The sequence below is a fragment of the Nannospalax galili genome, unplaced genomic scaffold, assembly GCF_000622305.1.
Source record: "Nannospalax galili isolate Female #2095 unplaced genomic scaffold, S.galili_v1.0 scaffold18, whole genome shotgun sequence".
NCBI classification, from domain to species: domain Eukaryota; kingdom Metazoa; phylum Chordata; class Mammalia; order Rodentia; family Spalacidae; genus Nannospalax; species Nannospalax galili.
This window is the reverse complement of record NW_008346548.1, coordinates 10,792,257-10,806,432: the sequence shown is the minus strand read 5'-3', so window position 1 is coordinate 10,806,432 and position 14,176 is coordinate 10,792,257. Positions and strand designations below refer to the sequence as shown.

Here is a 14,176-nt window from a genome sequence, read left to right as displayed (position 1 = left end):
AAATATGACCATCCTACCAAAAGCCATTTACAGATTCAATGCAATGCCAATCAAAATCCCTATTACTTTTTTCGCAGAATTGGAAAAAACCATCCTAAGATTCATATGGAAGCACAAAAGACCTCGGATAGCCAAAGCAACGCTGAGCACTAAGAGCAATGCCTGGGGGATTACTAGACCAGATTTTAAGCTGTATTACAGAGCTATAGTCTCCTACCAAAAGCCATTTACAGATTCAATGCAATGCCAATCAAAATCCCTATTACTTTTTTCGCAGAATTGGAAAAAACCATCCTAAGATTCATATGGAAGCACAAAAGACCTCGGATAGCCAAAGCAACGCTGAGCACTAAGAGCAATGCCTGGGGGATTACTAGACCAGATTTTAAGCTGTATTACAGAGCTATAGTCTTTAAGTTGATTTCCAACTAACACAGTTCATTCATTTGCACCTTCTACTTTCCCACTAAGTAGACTGTACTGGAAAGAGAATCAGTTAAAATAATGATAAAGGTTTTAGGTGAATGTTTTTGCAAAATGGTTCACTCTATATGGATGTGTTGTGGCATGGAAGGGTTGCCATTTTGGTCCATCAATTTGTTCTTGAAAGAAATCAGGAAAGGGGCTGGAGAGATGGCTCAGCAGTTAAGAACACTGGTTGTTCTTGCAGAAGACCCAGGTTTGAATCCCAGAACCCACATGGCAGCTAACAACTGTCCATAACTCCAGTTCCAGGGATCTGACAGCCTCTTCTGTCCTCCTTGGGCATTGCATGACATGGGTGCACTTACCTACATGCAGGCAATACACTCATATACATAAAATAAAAATAATAAATAAAATATTTTTAAATAAAAAATTAGGAAAAACAAGGCAACAGGATCTCTTTACAATTTGTGATAGCAGTAAAGGATGAGAATTCAACAACTGTTTAGTTCCTGTCAACTTCTGGGGCCTCATGGCTTTAAATCCCATCACTATCCTGATATTCTCAAATCTCTGTCTGTAGCCTGAACTTCCTCCTGAATCTTAGTGTCTAAATCTAGATGTCCACTCAACATTTCTACTTGAGTATCTAATAAGGATTTCAAACTAAACATTTATAAAATTGATGATTTTGGCCTTCAAAATCACTTTTTTATATAACATTTCATGGGCTCTAAAATATTTCCAGAATTCAATTTTCATCATCAAAGTTACTATAACACTGGCCCAAATCACTATCATGACCTAGACTAATGTAATAATTTTCTAACTGATACCACTTTTCACCAACTAATACATATTTATGTCTGCCTCCCTGTGTAATCTCTGGAAGACTGAGGACTTGTCTCTTTCACTTAGTGTGATAAGGCCTAGTTCAACCTTATAGATGTTCCATAAATACTTCTTAGAATTAGTACATGAATAGAATACACATAAACAACAATTAATTTAAAAAGATGCTTGGTTTCATGAAACTTGATGGTAAAGGTACTTTAATGAAGAAACACGTAGAATAAAGAAATGAGTAGAAAGTGGGGTTTGCAGGTTAAAGCAGTTTCCAAAAGCTGTTCCAGATTAATTCAGTAGTTTCCTGCCTAAACTATGACCCTGTGGGTATAAACACCTCACAGGGTCCTCGAGTAACCATCTAATCACTTCCACACTGCTTCACAAAGTGTGGCCCATGAGCCAAGACGCACAGCACACCTATCCTGCCCCTTGGTGACTATGTTCGAGGTTCCACTGTACAATGCAGGTGACTTAAAATCAAAAGTAGGTTAGAAACTGTTGACACCTGAATCCCTAAGTTGGGTATGGCTTGTAGAAAAGGGTGAATGGTACTAAGAGGCTGTTTCCCCCTGCCCTCTGGGCAGAACAGGAAGTCTAGTTGATGTCAATCGACCTGATCCAAAATAGGCTTCTTGAGTGCCTGTGTACAGGTGTGAAGATAAGGTGCTTTAGAGCATCCAAGAGAAAGAGTGACAAAGGAATATAATTGTTTATGGAAGAGATGGTTATAAGAGAGCCAAGAAAAAATTATCCACCCGGGTGAAAAAGCACGTCTGGCAAATGAGGCGGCGGTTCACATTAACCTAGTGGAACTTGGCGCACGACGCAGATAACCGGAAGTGGGGATTATCCCGCTCCAAGATGGTGGCGAAGACTGAGACGAGCAGGGGTGGGTGTGAGCGCCTGGAACGTCTCTGCCCTTACTCAAGATGGCGGCCCCGTAGGCGCTGTCCTGGCTCCGCCCCGTGCCGTGGTCCCGCCTCTCTTTCGTTCCTCCCTCCGCCCCCTCTAAGAAGCCTGTGGGGCCCGAGGTGCACGCGGGAGGAGAACGGGCTGCGGGTGCTTGACATGGCGGCAGCGGCGGCGACTGCGGCGACCAAGGGGAACGGGGGCGGCGGTGGCAGGGCGGGAGTGGGCGAGGCCAGCGGCACACGGAAGAAGAAGGGCCCGGGGCCTGTGGCCACGGCATACCTGGTCATCTACAATGTGGTGATGACGGCGGGGTGAGGCTGGGGCGCGGGCAGCGGGCTCTGCGGCCGGGCGCGCGCAGTGCAGCCGGGGCGCTCGGGTTCTGCGCCGGGAGCTGAGGGCGGCGAGCATCGCGTCTGGCTCGGGTCGGCCCTGCGGAGGTGCGGGCTCGGTGGAGCGCGAGCAAGCCGCAGCCGGCTTGGGAGGGCCTGGTGAGCGCGGGCGGTCTGGCCACAGGTGCGGATCGGGTGCGGAGGCCGGTCACGAACCGCGGAGTACTCGGGCGCGGGCAACCCGTGCAGCAGTGGCTGCCCGGACCATTCATTTCGCCGGCTGTTTTCAATATCCCGGCAGAGCTTTAACCTGAGAGGTAGTGGGAAAGCGTTCAAAGTTTTTGGCCAGCGACCCGAGTAGAGCTGTGCGGAAGGCAGATTTAGACTTTTTTTCTGGGTGGATTGGGCAAGTGAAGGTAGGGAGAGAATCGTCTCCAAAGCGGTTTTGTCTGTTTCAGTCTGTCCCTTGCCAGCAGGTTTTCACTTCTAGTTCTGACACTAATTTGCCCTGGGACTTTAAATAAATGTTTCTTTCTCTGTTGCATAAACTAGTTCTTTCGGTTGCACAAACTCATGTTGGACTAGGTGATTCCGGTTTTACAGTTCTTTAATCCCATAATTTTGGTGAGGTAAATTACAAAATCAGACTATTTGTTATAATTTTAGGTGGTAAAACAAATTTTCTTAAATTCTTTTTCTCTTTTTTTCTCTCCTTCCTTCTTTCCCCCTCCCTTTTTCTCTCCTTTCCTTCCTTCCAACAGCAATTTATCGTGTAGCCCTGGCTGTCCTGGAACTCTTGATTCTCCTGCCTCAGCCTTCTGACTGCTGGGATTATGAACCAGCACCACCACTCCTGACTCCTGTTATTTGTTTGTTTGTTTATATTTGTTTATTGCTCCAGGGGATGTATCCTAAGGCCTCACACATGTTAGCTCTCAACCACTGATCTTTATCCCCAGCATCCTGCCATTTTCTAAATTCAAAATTTCAAGCATGCAGAAAAATTTTGAAGAATTGTATATTGAATATCCAATTTTGATTATTTTTAAGAATGGGTAATGTATCATTAAGGTTCAAAATTTTAAATATACATAAGGACATGCATACTGTGAAACTTTCCCTCTGTCCTACAATTCCACCCACATCACCCTCAAGGCAGTTGATCTTGTGTATTCTTCAAATGATTTTATATAAGCACATGCTAATGTTATATGTTTATAGTTCAGCACATTGGCATTTTATGAAAAATATCTTAGGATCATAAGCTTATTGCTAGTATTAGAACTGGTGACTACCAAAATGTAGGCTCAAGAAGTTGCAACTTGCTTGAGATCATAGAAGTTAGTACAATCTCTAGATCTGAACTCAGGCCAGTGAAGAACTCTTACAGATACAGGTTTCCTTTCACATAAATGGCCACAGATTGATTTTTTTCAATGAACATTCAGGAATGTGTGGGTATTTACTGCTTCTGGTGGCCAGGTAGCCCATTAAGAAATTCATTTGTTCTTTTATAAACCCTTATATAATGGCCCTCTATGATAGTTTGCAGAAAGAGACCACATATCTCATTGTCTAGTTGAGATTGTACATTTAGATAAATCTGTGACTGCCTCCCATGAGTCATACCTTAGTGATAAAGTTTCATTTGTTTTATTATGAAATTTAGCAAAAATTAGAAGGCCTAATACTTATTTTTAAGAAGGAAAGTAGAACAGAAATGTAGTGTGCACAGCTGTTTTAGTGCTTTCTTGGTTTGTGTTTTTCTTATCAATAAGTCTGTTGATCTGTCTTTTCTCAGTTGGTTTTGGGAAATTCAACTAGAACCATTCTTTAAAAAAAACCTTTTGGAAATGGCTTAGTATGTACTGTTCTTGCAGAGAACCTGAGTTCCATTCCCAGCACCCACATTGATGGGTAACCTGTAACTCCAGGGGAACTGGCGCCTCTGGACAGGCACATACCCAAACATATATACATATACATAATTAAAAATAAATTTAAAAAAAAATACTTTTATTCATATGTAGTTTTGAAAAGAAATATTGTGACGTATGGACATGTCCCAGTGAAACACTTGTAAAAATAGTTTAAGGTATCTCTCCACTCTTAACATTATTAAAGACCCCCTTTGAACAGCACAGGTCAATTAAAACTTTCCTTGAACACAGTTTCTCAGATTTTCTGGCACCTCATTTAAATGCACAAAGATCATATTAGCTTATTCCCTTCATATTGGCCTTGTCCTTACCAGGCAAGTTTGCCAGAGAGCCAAGTTCCAGTTGGGTGAGGTTCATGCCAAGCTTTTTTTTTTTTTAATAGGTGGTGCAACATTTCTTTGTGCTACAATTAGACCTTTCTGAGCGGTAGTCAATGTGTTCATCATTTTTATATCATACATGAGATAATCAACTTGCAAAGAAGGAAGGTTTGCATTGGCTCACAGTTTGGGAGATTCTGTCCTTCAGCCGAATGACCTTATTGCTTTGGGGTTGGTGATAAGGCAACTTATCAAGGCAGGAACAAGTATCTAAGCAAAACTGTTCACCCCGTGACCATGGAGCAAAAGAAGGAAAGGAAATGGACCAGGGTCCCACAGTGCCCTTTCAGGACATGTCCTCAATGACTTGAGGGCATATAAAATCCAAACCATTTGGTAGATCTAGGATCATTTTTTAAAAACACGATCTGCTACTACCTTATCCTTTTATTATCTTAAGTCCAACTTACACGTTTTGTTTTCCTCTCCTGATTATTCTTCTCCTTTTCCTAGGTGGCTGGTTATAGCTGTTGGTCTGGTGAGAGCATACTTGGCTAAGGGGAGCTACCATAGCCTTTATTATTCCATTGAAAAGCCTTTGAAATTCTTCCAAACTGGAGCCTTACTGGAGGTACGTTGGGGATTTGTTGTTACTGATTTCAAATGTTATAAAATGGAAAACATGCTACTATTAAATATAATAAGTTATTGAATTTGTTTTATTAAATCTTGAAACTTTTTCTAAAAAGATAGGATAGTGATACTTCAACTATCTGACATTCTAAATAAGATAAAATCCCATTTAATTTGTTGTTATTTGGACTATAGTTTATATCCAACTTTTATTGCAAACCAAATAATACAAGCTTATACTAGACTTTTTTAAGATTTATTTTTATTTCATGTGTATGAGTGTTTTGCTTGCATGCATGTATGTACATTACAGATGTGCCTCTTGCCTGGAGAAGCCAGAGGAGGGTGTGCCAGATCCCTGGAACAGGAGTTACAGATGATTGTGAGCTGCTATGTGGGTGCTGGGAACTGAACCCAGAATTGGTCCTCTTTTTATGAACTTACTGTGTGAATTTGAGCAAGTCTTTTATCCCTTATCCACCTTTTTGATTTGTAAGAGTATTAGCTTAGAGTAGATTTCTATTTTTTTTTAAGTTGAATTTTTGAGAATTTCATACAGTATATTTTGAAGTTTCTTCCTGTCCTAACAGCTTAAGTCCAAGAAAATTAGCAAATTCTAGCACAATTTATTTTTTTAAGTTTAGAGGCTTACAGTTTTTCAAAAGGGGAAATAAATACATATATAAATAAATAAATAGCACTTTGTCTCTTTCAAAGCTTTGTCATACACAATTCTCTTAGCTATAGAAAAGTGCATTTGTGGTCAAGACCATGAGGAGCTGCCTCAACACTTGATATACTAGGAAATTAAACCCAGGTGGAATACTTCAATCATTTAAAGAGAATTCTCTTTAAGATTCTGTAATATTAGAAATACAATTTAAAATTTTAAGCATGCCTTAGGGAAGGTGAGGAAACCAAATAGTGAAACACAAAATCCCCTCCAGAACCAGGTCTTGGACTTTGAAGGATGATTAACTGTTCATCCCTGTTGAATTTTTAAGAGGGATTTAAAAAAATATATTAGATTTTTTGTTTGTTTTATCTTTGTTACTCCCACTAAGTGAGAAATCCTAGATTTGGTTTTAGGAAAAGGACTGTATAAAGAAGTGATGATGCTCAGAAACCTGTGAAAGATGAACATTGCAGCGTTCAGTGATGGGGGGAGCCCTCAGACTGACCTGTAAATAGAGCTTGCTCAAACATACTTCCTATGCAGTGATTGAGACATGTTTCATCACTGTAAAATCATTAGCTGTGTGCCATGTTGGTTAATTACACATAAGTTATCTTTGTGGGAATTATTAATGCATGATAGTATATGCCTGTTACAGGATGAGAAGATGAGTCCAGGAAGGTTAGCGACTCATTTACATAAATGTCTACATGCAAATATTCTTTAGTAGGGCTTTTGGGAAATAGAAGTCACTTGCTCTCAAGAATCTTTAATCTTCTTAGGACTGTATAAAAGACTTAAAAACATTTACCAAGCAAGTACAAATGTGGATGTAGTAAGATACGAAAAAGATCAAAACAAAAAAGCTTACTTTTCTGGAGAAATTAAATGATTCCTTTTTTCAAAATGGATGCAAAAGTGTACCTAGTTGGTGATATAATGATATTGGTCATTTTTGGTGATTTTTCTTTTTTGGGAGGGTGCTAAGGGTGTTGAAACCCGGGCCTCGAACATACTAGGTAAGCTCTCTAACACTGATAAAGGATTTTAATAAGATGGACACAAATCTTAATTCATTCTTCCTACTTATCCAGGAATGTATTGAGTATTTTTTATAAAGAAATTTCCAAATTATTCTTCAGGTAGTAATTTAAGTGTTTGAATAATGAATACTGTGAGTTGAGCTTTGACTAAAAAGGAACTTAAGAGCTAGGGAGGTGGCTCTGTGATAGTGCACCAGCTAGTATACACAGGGCCCTGGGTTCGCTCTGCATCACCACATAGGCCCCTCCACTGAGGTCCCAGGTTGTGCATGGCAGAGGCTTTGTCTCATGCTGGGGAGAGGGAAGGCCTCCATTATTTGCAGACTCCAATCTTGGGAGGACTGATAGTCTGGAATGGACCTCCTATCTCCCTTGAGGCCCAGCTGTCGTCCTCACTGTACTATGGTCCTCACTGTGGTCCTGGGTATCCAGGCATTGATGGTTGGACCTCTCCCATTACCAGGCACTGAGAAGTTTGCCGTTTTTCTGTTGGTCTTCTACAGCCCCATTATGCCTTCACCTATGCCCTAATTGAACTTCTAGAGATAAAAATCACAATCTGGAAAGTTTAAAAAAAAAAGGAATAGAAAGTACTGTAATAACTGATAATTCTCAAGCTAAAAATATGTAATTACATCTTAGAATATAAATTTGAAATTCTCTGCTGTAATTTTTAAATATTGTTTACTGACAAAACTGTACTACCAATACATGCTGTCACTGTTCCCATGTGAATTTTCCACTCACTCCCTTTCCAAATTCTCCAACCTGTACAGAGTATTGCCTGCATGTGTGTAAATGCACCCATGTCGTACAGTACACAAAGAGGTCAGAAGAGGGCATTTGATCCTCTGGAACTGGAGTTAAGACAGTTGTTAGCTGCCATATGGGTGCTGGGAATCAAACCCAGGTCCTCTGCAAAAGCAGCCAGTGCCCTTAACCACTGAGCATCTCTCCAGCCCCTCATGTTACTTCTTAAAGAAAGCAATGCTAATAAAATATTTTTTACTTAAAAAAATTAGCCTAGGAATGTAGATTTATTGGTAGAGCCCTTACCTAGTATATGTAAGCCCTTGATCCAATTCCTTTTAACCCCCCATGTGTCCCTTCAAAAAAGAAAACCACTATGTTGATGGTAGTTTTGGGTGTTTTTGTTTGTTTGCAATTTTTGTTTAGTTTGTGGTACTGGGGATTGAATATAGGGCCTCATGCATGCTAGGCAAGTGCTGTACTACTGAATTATATCCCTAGCCCCTCCTTTTAAAAAACCTTTTATTGGGCTGGCGAGATGGCTCAGTACTACCAATACGTGCTGTCACTGTTCCTATGTGAGTTTTCCACTCACTCCCTTTCCAAATTCTCCAACCTGTACAGAGACTTTCAATGTAATCATGTTACTTTTTAAAAAATATTTTTATATATTAAAAAATTTTAATATTTCAGTAGGTGAAAGCATTTGCTGCATAAGCCTGGCAACTTAAGTTCAATCCCCAGAACCAAATAAATTGGAAGGAGAGAACCAACCCCACAAAGTTGTCCTCTAACCTCCACACAGTACTGTGGCATGCATATCTCTCTTGCTTGCTCTTTCTCACTCTTGTACACATACACACACATACCCCACTAACACCACTAATCAAAAGCTTAAAATGAAAAAGCACTTTATGTCTTGTTTTCTTTACTTTTCTTTTTGATGGTGCTGGGGATTGAACCCAGAGCCTCACACATACTAGGCAAGCTCTCTGCCACTGTGCTGCTTCCCAGCCCAACAACATAATCTTGTAATAGGCTCAGGCTGCCCCTTAACTCCCTCTATAGCCCTTACCTCCTGGACTTGAACTCTCAACCTCATGAGTAGCTAGGATTATAGACTTGTACCAATAGGCCCAGGCATTATGGCAGTTTAAAATGATTTCTAAATAAATTTGGATTTCTAAATGCTTTTCCCTAAGAGCACATGGTTGGCTCTGTCCCTAAAAGGACTGAAAGTGAAGATTCAAACAAGCTGGTACCATCTTCCAGTGGGGATTGCTGTGTTCTATACATCATTTATCTACCTCTGTCCTTCTGGTCCTGGTAGACCACAGGAACCCCTTGACCTCCCATTCCTCTTTAGATCTTTCTACTGCATAGAATTCCTTTATCTTTAATAAGGAAAAAACAAACAGGCTCATTTTTCTGCCTTCTAGAGCTGATCTATTGCTAGGTCTAAAATGGCAGAATTGTTTCTAAAGGACAGTGAGGGACAGCAAACAATTTCTGTCCTGTTTTTAAACCCATTAGTACTTTCTTAGCCCCACTTCTGTATTCTAGTCAGAGTCTTCATGCTTACCTCGTCTACTCTTTTCAAATCCTTACTGAAATAGGAAATTGATTTGAATGTTTTTTAAAACAGAGGGCAACCATTAACTACTTGTGTCCTTAGGAAGGCAGCTCCCAGCTTGTCTCCCTGAGTTTTTCTGGCCCTGTGGCAAACCCTGTATGTGTTTCCCCCTGGAGATGTTACGTGGTTAGCTTCCATGGTGTTATTAATAGAGCTTTATGCTTTTGGCACATTACAGGTCAGGTTGGCTTCTGTGAACTAGTCTGAAAATAATTCACAACAGGCTTATTTTTCCTCTTATGGGAACCTGTTGATTTCCCATAACAGTTATGTTTTATGAAGGAACTCCTGAAACACATTAGACATGCCATTGTTAGACTACCTTTTTATTCTAAAGATTCCTTTTGAGAAAACAGATCTCTGAAAGAAACCAGAAAAGCCAGCAGAGCAAGTCTTGAAGAGATAGCTAACAAACTTGTTAAACAACAAATCCCAGAAAAACAAACTTCAAAAACAATGTGAAAACCAGAGAGGGGACGTGAACTTGTAAGTGTCACAACATTTGAAGAGGAGGGAGCCTGTAGGAAATAGGAATCCACCCACACAGGTGTCATTGCTTGACAACTCAAGCAAATAGAAGTCAGATAATACAGTGTTCACAGAGGTGAGAAAGCTAATGACTTTAGAACAGAATGTGCTAATTTTAATTTTTTTTTTAAGAACTTAAACTATTGATGGTGACTGTAGGAAAAGAGGCCTTAGTGACAGAAATAGATAAACCTAAAGATTGAGTAAAGGCAGGTGTTCCCAGTCATAGATAGTCTCAGATAAAGATTACAGAGCAGCAGACATTGAGAAATACTCAGAGTTCACCATTTGAAGTATAAGAAACACAGTATAACATTTGGAATGCCTGGCACAACAGATTCAGTGTGTTGGTGGACGAGCTGGTGATGCATCATTACTAGAATAGGGAAACACAATTTATAAAGTAGTAGAGTTTATCGAACTAGGAGAGGATAGACCAATTAATCTGCAGAAGTGATCTAGGTTATAAAATCTTAAGGAGGGGAAAAAAAGGCTACTCAAAGAAATAAAAGTTGAAATGTATAACTCAAAGTAATCATGGAGAAACAAAATATAGAATACTCTTCTGAACTAAAAGACCTTCTTTGTGTGGTGACTGACAGTATATGGAGCCCCACATCGGAATTATCTTTATGCGCATGAGTGTTTTACCTGCATGTAGCATGTATGTAAATGCACCCATGTATGCAATGCCCACAGAGGCCAGAAGAGGGCATTGGATCCCCTGGAACTGAACTTAAGAACAATTGTTACCTGCCATGTAGGTCTGAGAAGGAACCTAGGTCCTCTACAAGAGTAGCCAGTACTCTTAACCACTGAACCATCTCTCTGGCCTTCAACATCCTCTTCTGGTCTCTGTGGGCATAGATACAGTCAAAACACACACACACACACCAAACAAAATTCTTTAAAGGGTCAGGGGAGAGCAGGAGAGATGACTCAGTGGTTAAGGGTACTGATTGTTCCTGCAGAGGACCAGGGTTCAATTCCTAGCACCCAAATGGTGACTAACAGTTGTCTTTAACTACAGTTCCAGAAGATCCAGTGTTCTTTTTTGGCATCCATGGACATTGCACATACATGGTACACTTACATGTATGTAGGTAAAACACTCATACACATAAAATGAAAGTAAAAATTTTAATAACCTTTTAAAAAAGACAATTTTTAGAAGAAAGGAGATTTAGAAGTGTAACAATAACAGCAACTTGGGACCTTAGATTTGGACCTTCTTAGAAAATAAAATCCAGATGGATCTAGGAAAAAATATTGGGTTCCTAAATGAGAAAGCACGCAATTTCCTACAGGTGGACACATTTTGAAAACACCTACAAAAGTAATGGAACTAGGAAAGAACATTGTCAAAGTGTATTTAGTTATTGTATAAATAAAGTCTTTAGCTCTATCCGTTAGAACTTTCTGCTTGATAATGGTCTAGATCTATGTTATCTAGTATAATAGCCACTAGTCACGTGGTTATTGAGCCCTTGAGACAAGACTGATGGGACCGAGAAACTGAGTTTTAAATTTCATTTCCATTCAAATAGGCAGATATGGCTGATGGCAACTGTACTATCCAGCAGGGGTCAGTCATGATGCAGATTGCAAGGTACCTAAATGGAATTTCATGAGATGCCTCAGGTTTTATCAAGACAGCATGAAATGAGGAAGAGTAAGTGAGCAAAGGAAATCAATTGTAAATTTTAAAAGTTCAAAACGTGGGTGTTTCCAGATTAAGAAAATCAGTAGAACAAAAGCAATAACTCCAGTTCCAGTTGCATGATTTCTCATTTAGGAGCCCAGTATTTTTTCCTAGTTCCTCTGGATTTTACTTCCTAAGAAGATCTAAATCTAAGGTTCCAAGTTGCTTTTACCATTACATTTCTAAATCTCCTTTCCTCTAAAAATCGTTGTCTTTTTTTTGTTGTTTATTAAACTTTTAGTTTGTTTTCATTTTATGTATATGAGTGTTTTGCCTGCATGTATGTAAGTGTACCGCATATGTGCAATGTCCATGGATGCCAGAAAAGATATTGGTGGTGTGGAAGGGTACGTGTTTTCACTGTTGTCAGTGTTTTGCTCTGTGGAGGGGGCTGGTAAAGGGGTGATAAATAAAAGGAGATTTCTACTTTTACTCTTTAGTATGCATTTATGGTACCTCTTTTGTGAGTCTTGAAAGATGTAATAAAATATGTATAATAAAATATAATGAAGAACAGGATGAATGAGGAAAATAGATTAAAAAGAAGGAAAAAATAGCTTAGTTTACCTTTTGATTTAAAGAGAACTGAACCTAGAGTCAGTCTCAAATCATCAGCCAGAGAGAGAATGAATCATCTTTATTTTCTATGCAGATCCTATTAAATTAGAAAAAGAATAACAGGAGCACCAACAAGAAACTTACAAGGTGATAGACTAATAGCCTAAGTAAATGCACTTGTGGAGCATATAGGATGGCCCTGGGTTCAATCCCCAGTATTACAAAAAAAAAAAGGAAGGGAAGAAGGGAGGGAGGAAGAAAGAGAGGAAGTGGGGGCAGGCAGGACTGGAACTAGATGGGCATGATGTTACACATCTGTAATCTCAGCTAAGGCAGGGAGACTGGGAGTTTGAGACCAGGCCTGGCTATATAATGAGACTGTCAAAAGAGAGGGAGAGGGTAGGATGGGGGAGCAAGGTAAGGAGAAAAGATCTCAGTGTAGATAAAGTTGGTTTCAGAACATGCCGGAGACTTTCAAGAGTTATCAGCTTGTCTTGTGTCAAGAACATGGGAAATCACTTGATGAGTAAATGATTATCTAAACAGAGAAACAAAATTTGTAGAAAAGCTGACAGAGTGCTTGAGAAATGAAAACAGAGTTGTACTTAAGAGTTGTACATGTACTAAGATGTTTTGTCATTGGTTAGTACCATGACCCAGTTTTCTCTGGGCCTTAACTTCTTATGGAAGTTATTTTAAAGTTTTTAGATTATTTTAAATTTTCACTCAATGTTAAGTTCTGTAAACTTTAGCATTTCACCACTTTAATGTGAAAATTAAGCAAATAATTAGTAATTATAGAGATACCTATAGCAAGATAGGTAAAGTTAAATAACAAAAAAATGTTAAGGAGATTTTATAATTTTCTTCTTCAGTCAGTGTAAGAGGTTCTGAATACAGTTGTCTCTGAGAATGATAAATAAATGACCCTCTTTTTCTTCTTATGTTCTAAACATTGAGAAGGGAGCCAAATAAGGATCCTAGGAATCACCTGTACTGGTGAAAGTTAAGCTGGAAAACATGCTTTGGTGTATGAATCAAATGGGTTTCCTACCTGAACCCCAGAATACCTACTCCATTGCAGTGGCAGCAGCCAGGATGACCTGGAAGAAATCTTGAGAACTTGGAGTTCTTTTTTCAAAAATTTTATTAGCATATATCCATTGTACATAATAATGAGTTTCATTATATATTTTCATATATGTGTATCATGTACTTTGATCATATGTGTCTTCCCATTACCCTGTCCTTACCCCCACTGATCACCTTCCTCTAAGAGTTCTTTATGGAAATGGGGTTGAAGCTGAGTTCAGCATACTTTATTTATTCTTCCCAAATTTACCACCATAATGAAACATCATTATTTTCCTGAAATAAGTAAATTAAAAGGTAGAGAGAGACCAGTACTGTTTGGTAGAAATCTTGCTCATAGACACCAGGAGAAAAGTTTCTGATAATAGGTGCTGTGTATATTCATTGTTTTAAAAAAAGATAAGCATAAAGAAGATGCATATTGTTTCTAAGCTCTGTACCTAAAGATTACCACTTCTGAGACTTTGGTGTCTATCGTAGACTACATGTTAGGGCTGGGAAGGGTAGCTGAGTGGTAGAGCACTTAGCATGTATGAGGCCCTGGATTTGATCCTCAGCACTGAAAGGAAAAATGTTACATGTTAAGCAAAATGGAATTAAATCTGCATATAGCATTATATTTTCCAAAATGAATCCAATTTTGGAAAATATAGCTGAAATTAATTATGGGTCCTTGCATAGTGAAAGTTACTGTGATAGACATGTCTTGTGGAGTTGCTCAGCTCTGATTTTACCCTGTGTGCTGGATAGCTTTAGTGTCAACTTGACACACCTGGGTTGAGGGA

The 14,176-nt window shown here is 39.3% G+C and overlaps 1 protein-coding gene across 1 annotated transcript in view; it reads left to right on the top strand.

Moving 5' to 3' along the window:
* The first annotated feature begins 2,294 nt into the window (after positions 1-2,294).
* Hacd2 (3-hydroxyacyl-CoA dehydratase 2) overlaps positions 2,295-14,176 on the top strand; it is a 125,615-nt gene continuing 113,733 nt past the window's right edge. Inside the window, exons 1-2 of the mRNA XM_008842957.3 lie at positions 2,295-2,498; positions 5,290-5,407. Coding sequence (XP_008841179.1) covers positions 2,344-2,498; positions 5,290-5,407 — 273 coding nt within the window. The 5' untranslated portion in view covers positions 2,295-2,343. The remainder of the gene's footprint in view (positions 2,499-5,289; positions 5,408-14,176) is intronic.